The following is a 16340-nucleotide window of genomic DNA, read 5'->3' on the forward strand; positions in this document are numbered from 1 at the left end:
GCCTGGTCATCCAAGATCCTGCCAGCTTCTGTTGTCTTAATGCTTTCGGGCACATTGCAAATAATAATATTTTTAGATCTCATTTGTTGTTCATTCATTTCCGAAATTGCCTCGCAAATAATAAAGTTATTTTGAGAAGGATTTGCTCTAATATCCTTGTATGCACGCAGTTCACCTTCTAAATTAGCAGTTTTGGATGCTACAGCTGAAGACATGGTACTTATGGCACTTAAAATTTCACATGCAATTGGGGAAATTTTAGAGATTTGATCCTTATTAAATTTGTTGGCCGGATCAAAAAGTACCTTATTTAAGGCATTGACAGCTATTTCTGCTTTGGAGATGAAATTTTGCACATCCATTGTGAAACGTTTAAAAATTCACTATTCACTGCTTATCACTGTTGGGAGTCGATGATTTGTTATTGCTTTTGTTGACACACTACAGAAGCACTTCCAATGCTAAATACTGCTATGTTAGTAAATAAGTGCTGCTTGTTAATATTCGATAATATTTATGTGTAATAATTCACTGTAAACAGTTTAAATGTTTAATTTTGACAGGAGTAGATCAAAATATGTTTTTACTATCAAAAGAGTATTGTTGTAATTAATAAAAGTATCTTCTCGTTTTATTTGTTTGTATGTAAAAGCCCAATGGGGACATATAATAAATAAATAAGCTTGCATAAAATGTTTTAAACAAAATAACGCCTCTGACCAAAACACAGTCGCTATTCAAGCGATTAAGAATATTGTGTCAGTCTTCAATTGCAGTCAGCCTCATCGGTCATCGCCAGTCATCGCTGTTATTAGTAACACGATAAGAGTGCCACAATATAATTAGGTGAGTCCAAATATTCTATTGCGCGGTTATTTGTACTGTACCCGTCAGGATTCTTTTCTCGACAGGAATATATTTTTACAAAAGTATGCTGCATTTATTTGTTGAACTATTCCATACCCTCAAGTCAGTGAGTATAATTGTTATACGAGTTTTATTGATGTTATTATAATAGCCATAATTGCCGATCTCTTCTGGAGTCGGCCAGTATTTTAGTGTTTTATGAACGGTGACCTCACCATGTGTCGATAACATTTTGACGCCTTTGTTTTCGATATTATTCAGTATTTCCCAAGAAATAACAAAAAGTTTAAAACTGGGAAATTCTTTTGGTTCTCATGATTCTGAAATATATATCCTGTTTACATATTATAATTTTTCCCTAGTTTAATGATATCTGCGACAAAAAGAAAAAGAGAAAAAGTCGGAGGCACCCGAGAAAGACATTAGCAATTAAAAAGCATTGCGGGTGCTCGGGCCAGTTATTGTTGCATAGTATTTGGTTCGAGTTGTTTCCCACCCGCGTTCCGCGCCTTGCACCTACATGCGTCAGTTGTTATAGTATCGCGCCGCCCGCAAGTACAACCGCTTTCCGCATAACCTATCTTGAGTTATTAAAACCACCGCGCCGCGCTAAAAACGGCAAATGTTATACCGCAAATATCGCCGTGAAATAGTGCATAAAAATAGCAATCTATAACGCATTGAACCATTTCGCAAAATCCAATATCACTATTCCCTTTCCTTGACCTCCTCCAATACTAACAATTACCCCCACCGGTGATTAAAGCAGAGCAAAGTGGAAGGTGCCGACAGTTTGGAGATATTGGTAAGTCGATCAAACAATATCACAAAATACCGCAATTACAGTCCATTCACGCCGCAACATTTGGTCACTTCGAGCCGCATTATTTAAATGTAGTTTTGTTCCTATTCAATCGCATTCATTTGTGCAAGGATTCAGTTAGCAACACTCGTCCGCTATTTGAAATTACATGCCTAGGTATAGGTACTCTTTGATATTTTGGGTAATTAAATTATTTATCGATGTTGTTGTAGCAAATTTATTCGGTGCAAATCGCAAAGATATTCCAGCGTAATATATTCGTCTATGTATTAATGCCAACCTAAGTACGTACGTAAACATCGCTTGAGTTTATGGCACAATATATTTAATTATTTGGAAAATAACTTCTCCACTATAATTCGTCAGTACAAATTGTCGCCCAGTACACTTGTATTTCTTGCGCATTATTTTATAAATAATTAAACTTTTAGTTTGCAAATAATTCTAAAAATGGAAGACAAACTAAAAAGACAATTAGTTTTACTAAAAGGTAAAAGAGATATTATTCTAAAAAGGGTTCAAAATTTAGTTTTGCTTGCAAATAATTTGCCAATTAATTTCGAAGCGTCACGCTCAGGTGAAGCATTTATGTCCGAATCTGAAAGTATTTTAGAAATTAAAAATAAATTTGAATTAATTATTGATCAAATTAACGAGAATACTCTTACGTCAGACCCGAATTCTGAACCAGATTATTCAAGCTGGGAACAGTTTGAAGAATTATACACACGTATTATTCGCGCACGAAATAATTTAAAACCAAATTTAGCTACAAAACCGCAAACATCTACATCTGCATGTGCTGCTACGACTAATAATAATAATTTTATTAAGTTACCCGCTATAGAATTACCTACGTTTGATGGACGGATGGAAAATTGGCACCTATTTTATGAAACATTCAAAACAAATGTTCATTTAAATTCACAACTATCTGATTCGCAACGCGTACAATATTTAATTGGAAAATTAACTGGAACCGCGAAAAATGTTACGTCAGGTTTAGTGCCAACTGGAGACACATATAAAATAATCTGGGATACGCTAGTCAATAAATATCAAGATAAGCGATCTCTTGCCACTTATTACCTGAATAACATATTTCATTCAAAAACCGTAGCTCACAACGCAAACAATCTGACAGTTTTTATAGAAAAATATTCAGCATCTATCGCCGCACTAAAACAATTGGGAATAGAAGACCTTTCGGATTTTATATTACTACAATGCGCTTTGCAGAAGTTAGAGTCGCAAACTGCACAAGCATTTGAGCTCTCAGTTCGAGAAATTGAGATTCCCACCTGCAAGCAATTGGTGTCGTTTGTGCAAGATCAGGTCAAAATTCTGCAACGAACTTCAACAACTCGTGGACCTAACACCGCCAACACACATTCAACCAGTTCCGGTGGAACTGGTCGCACAGCTCAACTCCGCACACATCATACTTACACGAGTACGCAATCAAAATGCCTTTATTGTCAAAATGAGAACCACACGCAACTGTACACTTGTACACAATTTTTAAAATTATCACCAAAGGAAAGGTTTTCCTTCGCAAAGGAAAAATCTTTGTGTTTTAATTGCTTGAGCCCGCAACATACATCTACAAAATGTAAATCAAAAGGCACTTGTCATAAGTGTCATGGCAAGCACCATACTTTTCTTCATTTTGATAAACCCAGTCAAGCAAACGCCTCCACATCCAATGGAGAAACTCAACCTAACGATGCAGAACCGCCGATATGTACTATGTCAGCAACCACGCGACAAGGGGCAACCACTGAAGTTCTTGCTACCGCCAAAGTTCACACTGTTGATCGAAACGGTGAAGAGAATACCGTCCGCTGTCTTCTAGACCCAGGCTCACAAAAACATTATATAACTTCACAATGTTGTGAAAAATTAGGCCTGGCAGTCAGTTCAGGAACGCGCTTCGCAGTCCAGGGTTTAGGTGGCAAAACGCAATCAATAAGAGGAAGTGTCACATTGACAATTCAATCTAGGATTGATCCCTACTTCAAATACTCCATAACCGCTCTAGTTTTAGAAAAAATTACCGCTCATTTACCTACTTGCAAGGTGGACTTGACGTCATATAAATTTATAAATGTTCCGCTGGCAGACGACACCTGGGCAATGCCAGGCCCAATCGATTTGCTAATTGGCGTCAGTCTGTTCTCTCAACTGTTGCTACCAAATAAGATAATCACCCCCGGTTTTCCAGTCGCGATTCAAACCACATTAGGTTATGTTTTTATGGGTGACGCCCCAGTAAATTCTCAACCAAACACCGCATTCACTTTCTGCGCTACGCACGAAATTGAGAACTTAATGCAAAAATTCTGGGAAATCGAAGATATTGGTTCGGAACCAGTTCACAGCCTCGAAGAAAAAGAAGCTGAAGACATTTTTAAAGGCACCACAACTCGCCTCGAGGACGGTTCTTATGAAGTGGCTTTGCCATTCAAAAGCAACCCTTGTGACTTAGGTGATTCATTGCAAGCTGCGCAAAATCGGTTTTACTCACTAGAAAGAAAATTTAATCATCTGCCAGAACTAAAACCGCTTTATGATGAAGTAATAAGAGAACATATTCATAAAGGTTATCTGTCCCAGGTGGAAGCCTTACCGTCAGAAAACGCATACTACATCCCGCATCACGCAGTTAGGCGTGAAGATAAATTGACAACAAAGGTGAGAGTGGTTCTGGACGCAAGCGCAAAGACAAAAACTGGTTTATCTTTGAACGATATTTTACACACGGGACCAAGCCTACAGAATGATTTATTTTGCATTCTTCTGAATTTACGCCTTTTTCCTATCGCAATATCCGCAGACGTTCGTCAAATGTATTTATGTATAAATGTTCGCAAAGAAGATCGTCGTTATCAACGAATTTTATATAGATTCGATCCGCAAAAGCCGCTTCAGGCTTACCAATACAATCGCGTAACATTCGGTCTTAAATGTAGTCCGTTCTTAGCCCTTCGAGCAATCAAACAATTAATGTTAGATGAAGGCGCTCGCTTCCCTCTTGCAAAGGATATTATTAATAGAGATGTTTATGTAGGTGACATCGCTAGCTCTGCTTTAAATGAGCAAGAAGCTATCCGCGCGGCTGAAGAGTTGATTGAGCTCTTCCAGTCAGGAGGTTTTCAACTCGCTAAGTGGGCATCCAATTCCAGCACAGTTTTAGAAAACGTTTCATTGGAACTTCGCCTGTCGCAAAGTGTAACTTTCGATAATGATGCATCGCTAAAAATCCTTGGGCTACGATGGCATCCTTCGGATGACATTTTCGCATTTGAAGTTACTCCAGACAATCGAACTTGTACGAAACGCAATATTTTATCATCTGTCGCTAGACTCTTTGACGTGATGGGTCTGGTAGCACCTATAATTGTACAAGCCAAGCTTCTAATAAAGGAGCTGTGGAATTTAAAAATCGATTGGGACGAAATCCCACCCGCAAGGATATCACAACAGTGGCAGCAGTTCAACGCGGAATTGCCGTCAATATCGTCGATTCGTATTCCACGTCATATAGGAGTCACTGAAGGATGCACGTTAATACTTGTTGGATTTGCGGATGCCAGCGAAAAGGCATATGGAGGAGTGGTATACGCTCATGTGACCACTCCTGATAACCGAATTAAGGTTCAATTAGTTTGCGCAAAATCAAAGGTAGCGCCGCTAAAAATCGTCTCCTTAGCACGCCTAGAATTATGCGCTGCATTATTGTTATCGCACCTGTTAAAAAAGGTAATTGATAATTACTCCGCTAGGTTTACTATTCATTCAACATTTGCCTTTTCTGATTCGACTGTAACTTTAAGTTGGATTCATTCATCACCTCACCGCTGGCAAACCTTTGTTGCCAATCGTGTAGCAAAAATACACGAAAATTTAAACAGTAGTCATTTTTATCATGTCGCAGGTGCTGATAACCCTAGCGACTGCCTGTCAAGAGGTATGCTACCATCGCAATTGATAGCAAATGACATTTGGTGGAATGGTCCAAAATGGCTTTGCCAGCCGCATTTCGAGTGGCCTATTTCACCATTTAAGCACGCAAATTCAGAACAGTTACCGGAATTGAAACCCAATCAGTATGAACAGCCAACTACTTTTGGCTTGTGCTCTCGTGTAGCTGATCCACCCGAAATGAAACCTAAAACCGATAATCGCCTCAAGACAATCGTGTCACCTTTATTATGCACGTTGGCTTCTCGCATTCATTCGTAGTCGAAATTAATTCGAATTGTCATTTACGTGTTTCGCTTCATTAGGAAATTGCCGCGTAAATTTGAGTTAAGCCATATTGACATTGCAGAAATCGCTATTATAAAGGCAGTTCAGCAAGTACATTTTTCCGATGATATGAAGTCAGTGAACGACGGCAAGAAAGTACGGCAAGTTCTTGCTAAATTAAATCCATTTATTCAGGACGGTCTCCTAAGAGTAGGAGGCAGATTGAGAAACGCCGAACTCGAATTTGATAGTCGTCATCCTATTTTATTACCCGCTCATGATCATATAGTTGATTTAATAGTAGATTATTACCACACTAAGAACTTGCATACGGGACCCACCTTACTTATGTCTCTGTTGAGGCAAAGGTTTTGGATACTTTCTTCGCGCAATTTGATTCGGAAACGCGTGCATCAGTGCAATACATGCTTTAGAGTCAATCCCAAACCGCAATTCCCAATAATGGGAGATTTACCCGCTTGCCGCGTCCGCGAAGCTAAGGCCTTTCTGCACACGGGGGTCGACTACGCTGGGCCGCTTCAAATAATCCCGCATAGACGTCGGGGTGTTAGAAGCCAAAAGGCATACATTTGCTTATTTATCTGTCTGGTGACCCGCGCGGTTCACATTGAACTCGCTTCAGACCTCTCGACTGAAGTCTTTCTCAACGCGTTCAAACGTTTTCTATCCCGTCGGGGGCCTGTAAATGTAATGTATTCTGATAATGGGACAAATTTCGTAGGAGCTAAATCGCATTTGAAGGCTTTATTCGAACTTTTAGAGTCACCGGACTACAAGAAAGAATTCTCAGAAAATTTGTTGGAAAACCGTATCGAGTGGAAGATGAATCCTCCACAAGCACCCCACTTCGGTGGGATCTGGGAGAGTAACATTAAGTGCATTAAATGTTACTTAAATAAAGTTGTGGGTACATCTCTTCTCACGTACGAAGAGATGCAAACGGTTCTTCATCAGATTGAAGCTATTCTAAATTCACGCCCATTATCAGTGCTCAGCGTTACCGATGTTTCGGCTCCATTGCCTTTAACACCCGCGCATTTTTTAACGCTCACTCCATTACAATCTTTTCCCGCTGCTGATTTGTCAGATGCGCCAGTAAATTTGCTGCAACGAAAACATCTTGTCGATCGTCTCGTCCAGACTTTCTGGAATCGATGGCAAATGGAGTATCTGAACACGCTGCAATCGCGTCAGAAATGGAATACAAATTCGAATCCAATAACGAAAGGCACCGTGGTAATAATTAAGAGTGACAATATCGCACCACTACAATGGCCTATTGGCGTAGTGGTAAACGTCCACCCCGGCGTTGATGGGGTGATCCGCGTTGCGGACGTTAAGACTAACTCCGGAACATATCGCAGGGCAGTCGTTAAACTCTGTCCCCTGCCTACGCAATAACTTTAACGTTATCTTAGATTTAGTTAATTTAGAATTTAGTTCTACCGCGGGTTCAGTATTGTTTATTGAATCCTTTCATAACGTGTTTTTGTTTTTCATTTTTTTTTCTTTGTTGTATTAGTTACTTTGACCATTGGTCAAGGCGGGGGGCATGCTCGGGCCAGTTATTGTTGCATAGTATTTGGTTCGAGTTGTTTCCCACCCGCGTTCCGCGCCTTGCACCTACATGCGTCAGTTGTTATAGTATCGCGCCGCCCGCAAGTACAACCGCTTTCCGCATAACCTATCTTGAGTTATTAAAACCACCGCGCCGCGCTAAAAACGGCAAATGTTATACCGCAAATATCGCCGTGAAATAGTGCATAAAAATAGCAATCTATAACGCATTGAACCATTTCGCAAAATCCAATATCACTATTCCCTTTCCTTGACCTCCTCCAATACTAACAATTACCCCCACCGGTGATTAAAGCAGAGCAAAGTGGAAGGTGCCGACAGTTTGGAGATATTGGTAAGTCGATCAAACAATATCACAAAATACCGCAATTACAGTCCATTCACGCCGCAACAGCGGGGATGTCATATTTTGTTACTCGGTTGTATATCCTCTCTGCATACCCCATTTAGTTATATTATATGTATTGTTAATTTATTTATAAATATACCCTCATGACAGATTTTCAATGTACACTTAAATTAAAACCTGTTTTTGAAAGCAAATAATAGACTCTTTCAGATTTTAATATTACAAACGGACACAATGCAATTAAAATATGAAAACTGTGATACCAAACATTGAGGATTTTTTACGAATATTTTGTCGCTTCCCTGTTGTTTGTTTCTTGTTAACTGTTATAATACCACCTCATAAGAATAAAACCATATTTAATTAAGCAAATTTGCAAACTTTGACAAATATTTCTCAAACACGCATTGGTATATATTACGATTATTTTGAAATGTGTTTAAACTTTTAGATGCCTATTACATGATACATATAGAAAACTAAACTTAAAACCCAAATTAAATCTTCCATAATCCCAAATAGACTACAAATTATTAGAAAAATCATTAAAAATTTAAAAATAAGCAGAAATTTTAAAAAATAAATGCGCCAACCAAAGTGCCAAAACACGTTTTAGAAGTGTGGCAGCGATGTGTGCGTATGAGAGCTATACTTATTTGTAATTTACGGCGGCTGCCCGAACCGTAAATTGTGTTCAGGAGATGGGAGATTGAAATGAGTGTCTGCACAATTAATTAAATTTATTCAAGAGGACGAATATTACAATTTTACAGAACGCGGAGACGGTGGCAGAAAAAGTAGAGAGAGTGGCGGTAGGATCGAAGGTTGAAACAGGAATGGAGATTTCTCTTCTCCAGCTTGCTTGCGTCTAGCAGCGGATTAATTTACGAAGGTATTGCCACATGTGGGAGGAAATAAAGTAGTCCCACAGAAGCAACAAAAACAAGACAGATCGTCCACAACACAAAAACAAGGAAAATTAAACCTTGGATTACTCTAGGATTAATAAAAGCCATTAGGAAAAAAAATAACTTTATAAAGTAACACAAAGGCCACTAGTTAACAGTAAAACTGTATTATACTATAAAAAGTATAAAAATATATTAACTACACTAATAAGAAAAACGAAAAACGACTATTACTCAAAAATTATAACAGAAGCTAAAGACAATAATAAAAATATATGGTCAACAATAAATGAAATAATAAATAAAAAGAAAAAATATATTCACATATCAGAAATCTCAGATGGGGAAATAATATATAACGTACAAAATGACACAAAAAAATGTTGTAATATTTTAAATGACTATTTTAATAACGTGGGAAAAAACCTAGCAAAATCCATAAATAAGACTAATATATCTAATCCACAACAAATAACACAATGTCAAATTAATAAATTTCACCCAGTCACAGAAATCGATATTGACAGAACTATTTCGGAACTAAAAGGAGATTCTGCCCTCGGCTTTGATAACATAGATACTAAAACAATAAAATCGATGAAAGAATACTTAATTCTCCCCATAACACATATAATAAACCTAAGTCTAGCAAATAGCGAATTTCCCAATAACTATAAAAGAGCAATTATAACCCCCATTTATAAAACAGACTGTCGTAAAGATCCACAAAATTATCGCCCGATTTCACTTCTATCGAATATATCAAAAATATATGAAAAAAATGTAAAAAAACAAATTTGGACATTTTTAGAAGAAAATAAAATAATTAATTATAACCATTTCGGATTAAAAAAAATACAAGTACTCACGACGCGATAGCAAAAATAACCAACTATTTATATACGGCCCTAGATTCCGATAAAAAATGTCTTGGCCATAAAATAATAATTAATAATTTAAATAATAATAAATATTATAGACCTTAAAAAAACCTTTCGACAGCATATCACATAAAAAATTAAGAAGTAAATTAAAATCAGTAGGGATTAGTGGAAAAGTCTTAGCATGGATAACTAGTTATTTACATAAAAGACCTAAACAAGTAAAATTACAGCAATTATTAGTCAGCGATTATTAGTCAGCGATTCAAAATATAGCGACTTTTCAATACCCCAAGGCACGGTTTTGGGACCATTGTTATTTATTATATATGTCAATGATATATTCAATATTTTTAAATATGGAGACATTGTCTCTTACGCTGACGTTACAGTCCTACTACTAAAAGCAAACACCTTGTCTGAATTAAATAACATGGCAAATACAGATATCAATGAACTAAAATTATGGTTTGATGAAAACCTGTTGACTTTAAATTCTAAAAAAACTTATTACTTACCATTTTTCATTAAAAAAACAAGAAACACCTAAAGAAATAAACATAACTATCCACTCTGTGAAAAATACAGAAAACCACAAATGCAATATGTTATGTACAAACATAGAAAGCAAGACCGATATTAAGTACCTAGGCATAACAATAGACCAGCGTTTAAAATGGTCCCCACATATAAATATTCTGAACGACAGAATAAGGAAACTAACATATATATTTAGATTTTCAAGAGATATTTTAAACGAAAAGTTACTTAGAACCACATACTTCGCTTTCTGTCAATCAATTATACAACACGGCATTATAGGCTGGGGCGCGGTACATATAAAAATCAAACACAAACAATTTACATATCACAAAAACTAATAATAAAAACCATATTAAAAAAACCCTATTCATATTCGTCCGAACTTTTATTCAAACAATTTTAGGTCAGAAAATTAAGTGCATTATACTTCTACCATGCAACATTACAAATTTATAAAAACAATATTCAAAATAAAATTGCACCCTTTAAAAATAACAGAAGTCTTAGACAAACGTCAATACTTCCTACTCCTAAATGTAAAAAATCAATAGGACAGTTCAACCATGAATATCTCGGAGTTAAATTTTTTAACTCATTACCAGAAAAAATTAGAAACATGAATGCAAATATAAACGAATTCAAAAGCCACCTTAAAAAGTATTTCGAACAGTTGAACTGAATCATATCAAATATAAACCAATATAACAATACCCCCATACACACAAGCCCTGCTTATTTATGGGGGTACATCAAATACTTATATTATATTATGTAATTAATAACTGTACTATATTGTGTAATGTAATTCGTGTATCTTTTTTTTGCTAGTAAAAAAAATAAAAATAGAAGTCTTAATAAATCTCACCGTAATACAACATGACAGAACGTCTTTTACGAGTAAAGTACCCATTTGGGTATATTTATACCCGGGGGTTAAAATAATGTCCATGGGCGCCGGGTTAATTATGGAAATTAAAATATGTCATTATTCTTACATTTTGCATTTACTGATATCGTTTAATTAGTTGAGACATGTGTATGTGTATTGCGGTGTATAATAATAAAGTGTTGGGTTTTGCCGATAAATCAATCAAATTATTAAAAATATTTCCTACGTATTTCTTAGATTTTTTTCTGACACCAATTTTAAGAAATATAGAATTGTTTGATTTTGTGTTATTTAATTTTAATTCACATCTGACTAAATAACAAACTTTTATAAAGTAGATTAAAAATGGACCATTAGTTCAGAAATGTGTCAATTTATTGAAATTACAAAAATCCTGGTCGAAAGAAAGGAGAAAAGTACTACCATTATACTTGACCAATTTAAAGAGAGTTTATATTTATGTTCATTATTGTTAAAATATCAATTTCAGGTCCAAAAGATCGAATTGAACCATGTCTAAATACGCAGACGTGTATCCACAACTCAAAGTATTGTACGAGCAAGAAGCCTTCAAATGTGGCTCTTGTCTCGAGATATGCGAAATCAAGGCTGGGATCATCGTGACAGAATGTCTGCACACCATTTGCAAGAATTGCATTACCACCCGATTCGATAACGCCATTGATGGCGTCATCATTTGCCCATTTATCGACTGTGAAGAGGCTTGTACGATGGTCCTCATGCCTTGCACGATGAAGGAGTGCTTCGATATCGTCGACTACTTCATGGAATTGTGCATGTATTTGACTGCGCACGACAAAGTGGCGGAAGAAAAACCGTGCATTGAAGGCATTGACAATAATCCGGCTCCTCTCGTTGATGGGGTGTGCGGCGGACGTAACTGCCGGAGACTCAATGCTTTGTTGCGTAAGGTACGTAATCTCCATCGGAATAATAATCTCTCAATCGATGTTTTCGGTATCATATTTACTTTTAATGTGTATGGTTGGTTCCAGCTTTAAAGAAAGGATAGTTTTGGAAAAGTGGCACAGTTGTCAAGATCTTAAATTTTTTTTTTTACAGAATTCTCATCCAAAAATACATAGAACCACAAATTTTAACTTCCCTACATAGAAGGCGGTCTGTGGCAGGACAACGTCTGCTCGAGCCCATTATTGGGTATATAATGCTCGCGTATTCGAATGCAGCGTTGTGTCAAAATTGCAAAGCAATCGGTAAAGGACTTTCAAAGATTTAAGATTTTTAACAAGTGAATATGTATACTAGCTGACGTGTAACTGGCGTTGCTCGGAGTATTTTGTATTTATTGTTATGGGCGAAGATTGGGAGACGCAAAATGGCGATCCTTCAAAGTGGGTTCCGTTCGATTGTCTGAATTGTTGCAGATTGCGCCGTTGTTCCCATTGTCCCGATTTCGTCAGCTTGATGACTTGGCATAAAAATGGCCGTACCTATCAACTCCATGTGATATAACGACAGAACTAACCGTTTCACATTTACAGGTGCTTCAAAACCATTTGATCGAAGACTGCGTGTTTTGCACAGCACAAAAACAGGATGCTCTTAACAAGCACGCAGGCGGGTCCAAGCCGACTATGAAGTGTCCGTCCTGCAGAGAGCTGGTGGTGAACCACGATGACCAGGACCTGCTAAGGTGTGGCACATGTGGCCTGTCCATCTGTTGGCCCACCCGAGGCCAGCGGTGGGGCCCATCTGGACAGGGCGATACTTCGGGAGGCTGCCTCTGTGGTTTAAATGGCAGAAGGTGCCACCCAGATTGCCGAGGCTGCAATTAAGTATTGAACCTCGTATTCTGACAACCCATCACGTCGCCTAATGTTGTTTTCTTGATATTGTAATCCATTGTAATCTATTGAATCCATTGATCCCCTCATACATTTCTAAATCTTTGTTTTAGTTATGCTTATCAATAATAATAATTGATTGGCAATATACCGTTCTGTATAGGATAAAAAACTTTGATACTTTTTCATTCTCGTTTTTGAAGTGAAACTTCTTTAGGCGCGTAATGAATTTTCGGGGACGGAGTAAAACCGAGTCACGATCGAAACGAAAATGCGGGTACCCCCACCACCGATTAAAGTTCATTTGATCTAGTCAAAGTTTTGAAGTAACATATAAATGCTTCTTAGCTCATCCCGACAACTGGCGTTGGTGGTGTAATGGTCAGCATAGTTGCCTTCCAAGCAGTTGATCCGAGTTCGATTCTCGGCCATCGCACATTATTTTTTTTGTTTTTAACGCCTTTTTCATTCAATATCTTATTTTTTAGTAGGTCAGAACATTTTTTAAAAGAAAATAATATTGCAAAATAATAAAAACACTTATCTCACTGTGATAAAACATTACTCCGCTAGAGCGCGCTTTGCGTTATTGTGTTGGATTAAAATTATTATCTAATCCGTATATTATGATAATTGTATTACATTTATTTAATTAATTTATTTATTTTGATAATATGTAATAATTTACAGAAAAAAAAATTAAAACTATCTCCCTCTGATAAAATATCCGTTCGCTAGAGCGCACTACGCGATCTTGTGTGGGATTCTATTTCTGTACATTGTACATTATTTTTAAAAATATATTATATTGAAGTGAAACTTCTTTAGGCGCGTAATTCGGGGACGGAGTAAAACCGAGTCAGGATCGACACGAAAATGCGGGTACCCCCACCACCGCTCACCGTTCACTGTCCCTCTCTCACCATATGCGCTTGTTGAGGTGGGGGAGCCGCTCACGAACGTTCTCTCTCTTCTCTTCTTTCCTCTCTCTCAGACACCAGCGAACTGCGCCACGCCAAGCATCAGCTGCTTGGTTAGTATACTGCGTCGTGAGTGTAATACGAGTGAAATACGTAATTGATTGTGGTTCATACGGTTTAACAAAAGAAGTTTCACTTCTGTCTTGCGTAGGCTTGACACACCCACTTTTTTATTTAACCTAAACAGTCTTACGCGAGGTCAGAGACCGATTTTATTTATCATTACTTGACATCTTTGGGATTTTGTGAAAATAGTAAGCATTGAGAATAGCTGGCAGAGAACTGAACTCTCGACGCCTGGGTGGGAATTTTACGCATTAGTCTATTTGGTTACTAGTCGAAAAAGAAGGTGTATTTCAACATTATTAGACTTTCGTTTAAGAAAGTAGTAAAAAATATTATTTATCGTAACATTATAGGTGGCAGGTGTCCTCGTGTTGTATGAATCACTTATTACTTCAGTCAAATTGTAGAAACATTCTACAGTGGTTTGCCGTTTTCATGTAGGTTTTTGGCTCAACACGGCCAAGGGTGTGAGGCAATGGGTCAAATCCGGCTCAAGGGGTAAAAGGGTCTTCCTCAACCAGCCTCTCCCGTGGCAAATACCTGGACAAACCTCTCCACAACAAAGCTCCACACAGAAGGCCCTGCGGAAAATAGTTCCCCTCGGGTATATGTCCTCTTTGGGAATGCTGTGTTAAGGGTTTTTTTAGGAAAGGAAGGATGGGAAGTTCTGTGAAGGAAAAATATACAAGACGTGGATAGGAATCTGGGGTCAGTGAGTCCAGGCATGATGGATCCGTGAATGAATCCATCCCTTCCACTGCGGTGGAAGGAACGAAGGTCTCCATCAACCAGTATCTCCCGATCCGGCCTGCCATGCAGTTGGTGGGTAGACACATTCGCCGCAAAGTCCTGCTAAGTCACAAATGCAGCGAACCACTTCAGGTGACCTGTGGCAAAGGAGTTGGTCATCCAATGAATAGATCCCGGGGCGGCGGTACCCATACCCACCTCCCAAAATGGAATATTTAATTTATTAATAGATGCCGTAGGTAATAAAGTCAGCTTACATAATATATCAGTTTACTGAAAAACAAAAATAATGTGATTTGGTTTAATATAACTTGTCTCCAGCGCCCTTATCAAAGTTCGTTAATTGATGTTTATTATATCACCAAATACAAATATTACTATAATGGAGAATACAATTATTTCCTGTTCATCCATCCATTAATATAACAATCAAAGCAAGATCAAAAAAAGTCAAACAAAATCCAAAAACAAAATTTAAAAAAAAATAGAATAAAAAAAAAAATTAAAAAAAAAACTATAAAACAAAATAAAATAAAAAACGAAATAAAATCGAAACTGGATACTCCACCATGCAAGATGGAAAAATATAACACTTGGAAAATTACAATACATTGGAAAGATAACTTAGTAAGAGCTACGTAGTTTGTGAAGTTAAATTATATAGGAACGAGTAGATTGCATTAGATACTTGGGCGTAATTATTGACAGTAAAGTTCGATGGGAAGTTCATGTTATTTATTTATGTATTTATTAACGCCCTTTTCGGGGCTTTTACATGAGAATATTAAGAAATATACATTATTCATTGTACATAACTGAGTTGCTTCATTAACAACATTTTATATTTGTTTAAAAATAAATTGAAGATGTCCACTGATGTGGTATGATTGTTTCCCTCCATTAGTATTCTGGGCAAAGAGGAATGCATATGGTAGTTAGTCCCAGAATTTCTGCACTGCACAAATAAATCCTGACTTCTAGTATTACGTTAAGAAATCCGAAAGCTTATCAATTATAGCAATACCGGACTATCAACTAAATCATTTAGAATTTTATATAGAAATACCAAGTTAGTGAAAATTCTTCTGTCTGACAATTTGAGTATATTCATATAATTTAACAGAGTGTTGTAGTTCAACATGATTGCTGGAATACCCGTTTTAAATTTTATAAAACGTAAGAATTTGTTTTGTATTCTTTCAACAGCTTGTACATGTATATTATAATGTGGGTTCCAGACAGGAGAATTGTACTCAAGTAGACTTCTTACATAGGCAAAATATAACAATTTAATACACTTTATATTGTTAAAATTTCCGGTTAGCCTAGTTAAAAATCCCAAAATTTTTAAGCCCTTTTTAGAGATTTCTGTTATGTGGTTAACAAATGAAAGATTTGATTGAATATGCCTAAGTCTTTGATTTGTGTTAATGTCTTAAGAGCATTGTTATCGATGTTGTATTAAAAAATCACTGGATTTTTATTCGATAAAATCTAACTATTGGAAATTTTGAGATATTTATGTAAAGTCTATTTTCATTACACCAAATTGATAATTTTGTTGATATTGTCTTGAAGAATGTTGCAATGGTAAATATTTTGAATAGT

The 16340-nt window shown here is 36.8% G+C and overlaps 1 protein-coding gene across 2 annotated transcripts; it reads left to right on the forward strand.

Moving 5' to 3' along the window:
* The first annotated feature begins 477 nt into the window (after positions 1-477).
* On the forward strand, positions 478-13129 carry LOC149421208 (ranBP-type and C3HC4-type zinc finger-containing protein 1-like). 2 transcript variants are annotated; one of them, XM_089635408.1, is made up of 3 exons: positions 478-846; positions 11601-12042; positions 12634-13129. In XM_089635408.1, the coding sequence occupies exons 2-3, from the start codon at positions 11623-11625 to the stop codon at positions 12925-12927; spliced, it is 714 nt and encodes a 237-aa protein (XP_089491534.1). In that variant the 5' UTR covers positions 478-846; positions 11601-11622; the 3' UTR covers positions 12928-13129. The 2 variants fall into 2 exon arrangements, with proteins under 2 accessions (XP_089491534.1, XP_089491535.1); XM_089635409.1 differs by lacking the exon at positions 478-846 and adding an exon at positions 870-973.
* The last annotated feature ends 3211 nt before the right edge of the window (positions 13130-16340 follow it).

Source organism: Hesperophylax consimilis, chromosome 9 (genome assembly GCF_061612785.1).
Source record: "Hesperophylax consimilis isolate HC1 chromosome 9, BYU_Hcon_1.0, whole genome shotgun sequence".
Classification (NCBI taxonomy): Eukaryota; Metazoa; Arthropoda; class Insecta; order Trichoptera; family Limnephilidae; genus Hesperophylax; species Hesperophylax consimilis.

Coding starts and splice junctions, on each gene's coding strand:
- LOC149421208 (XM_089635408.1), top strand. CDS start 11,623: ATGTCTAAATACGCAGACGTGTATCCACAACTCAAAGTATTGTACGAG. Junction 12,043..12,633: donor TCAATGCTTTGTTGCGTAAG/GTACGTAATCTC, acceptor TCACATTTACAG/GTGCTTCAAAACCATTTGAT.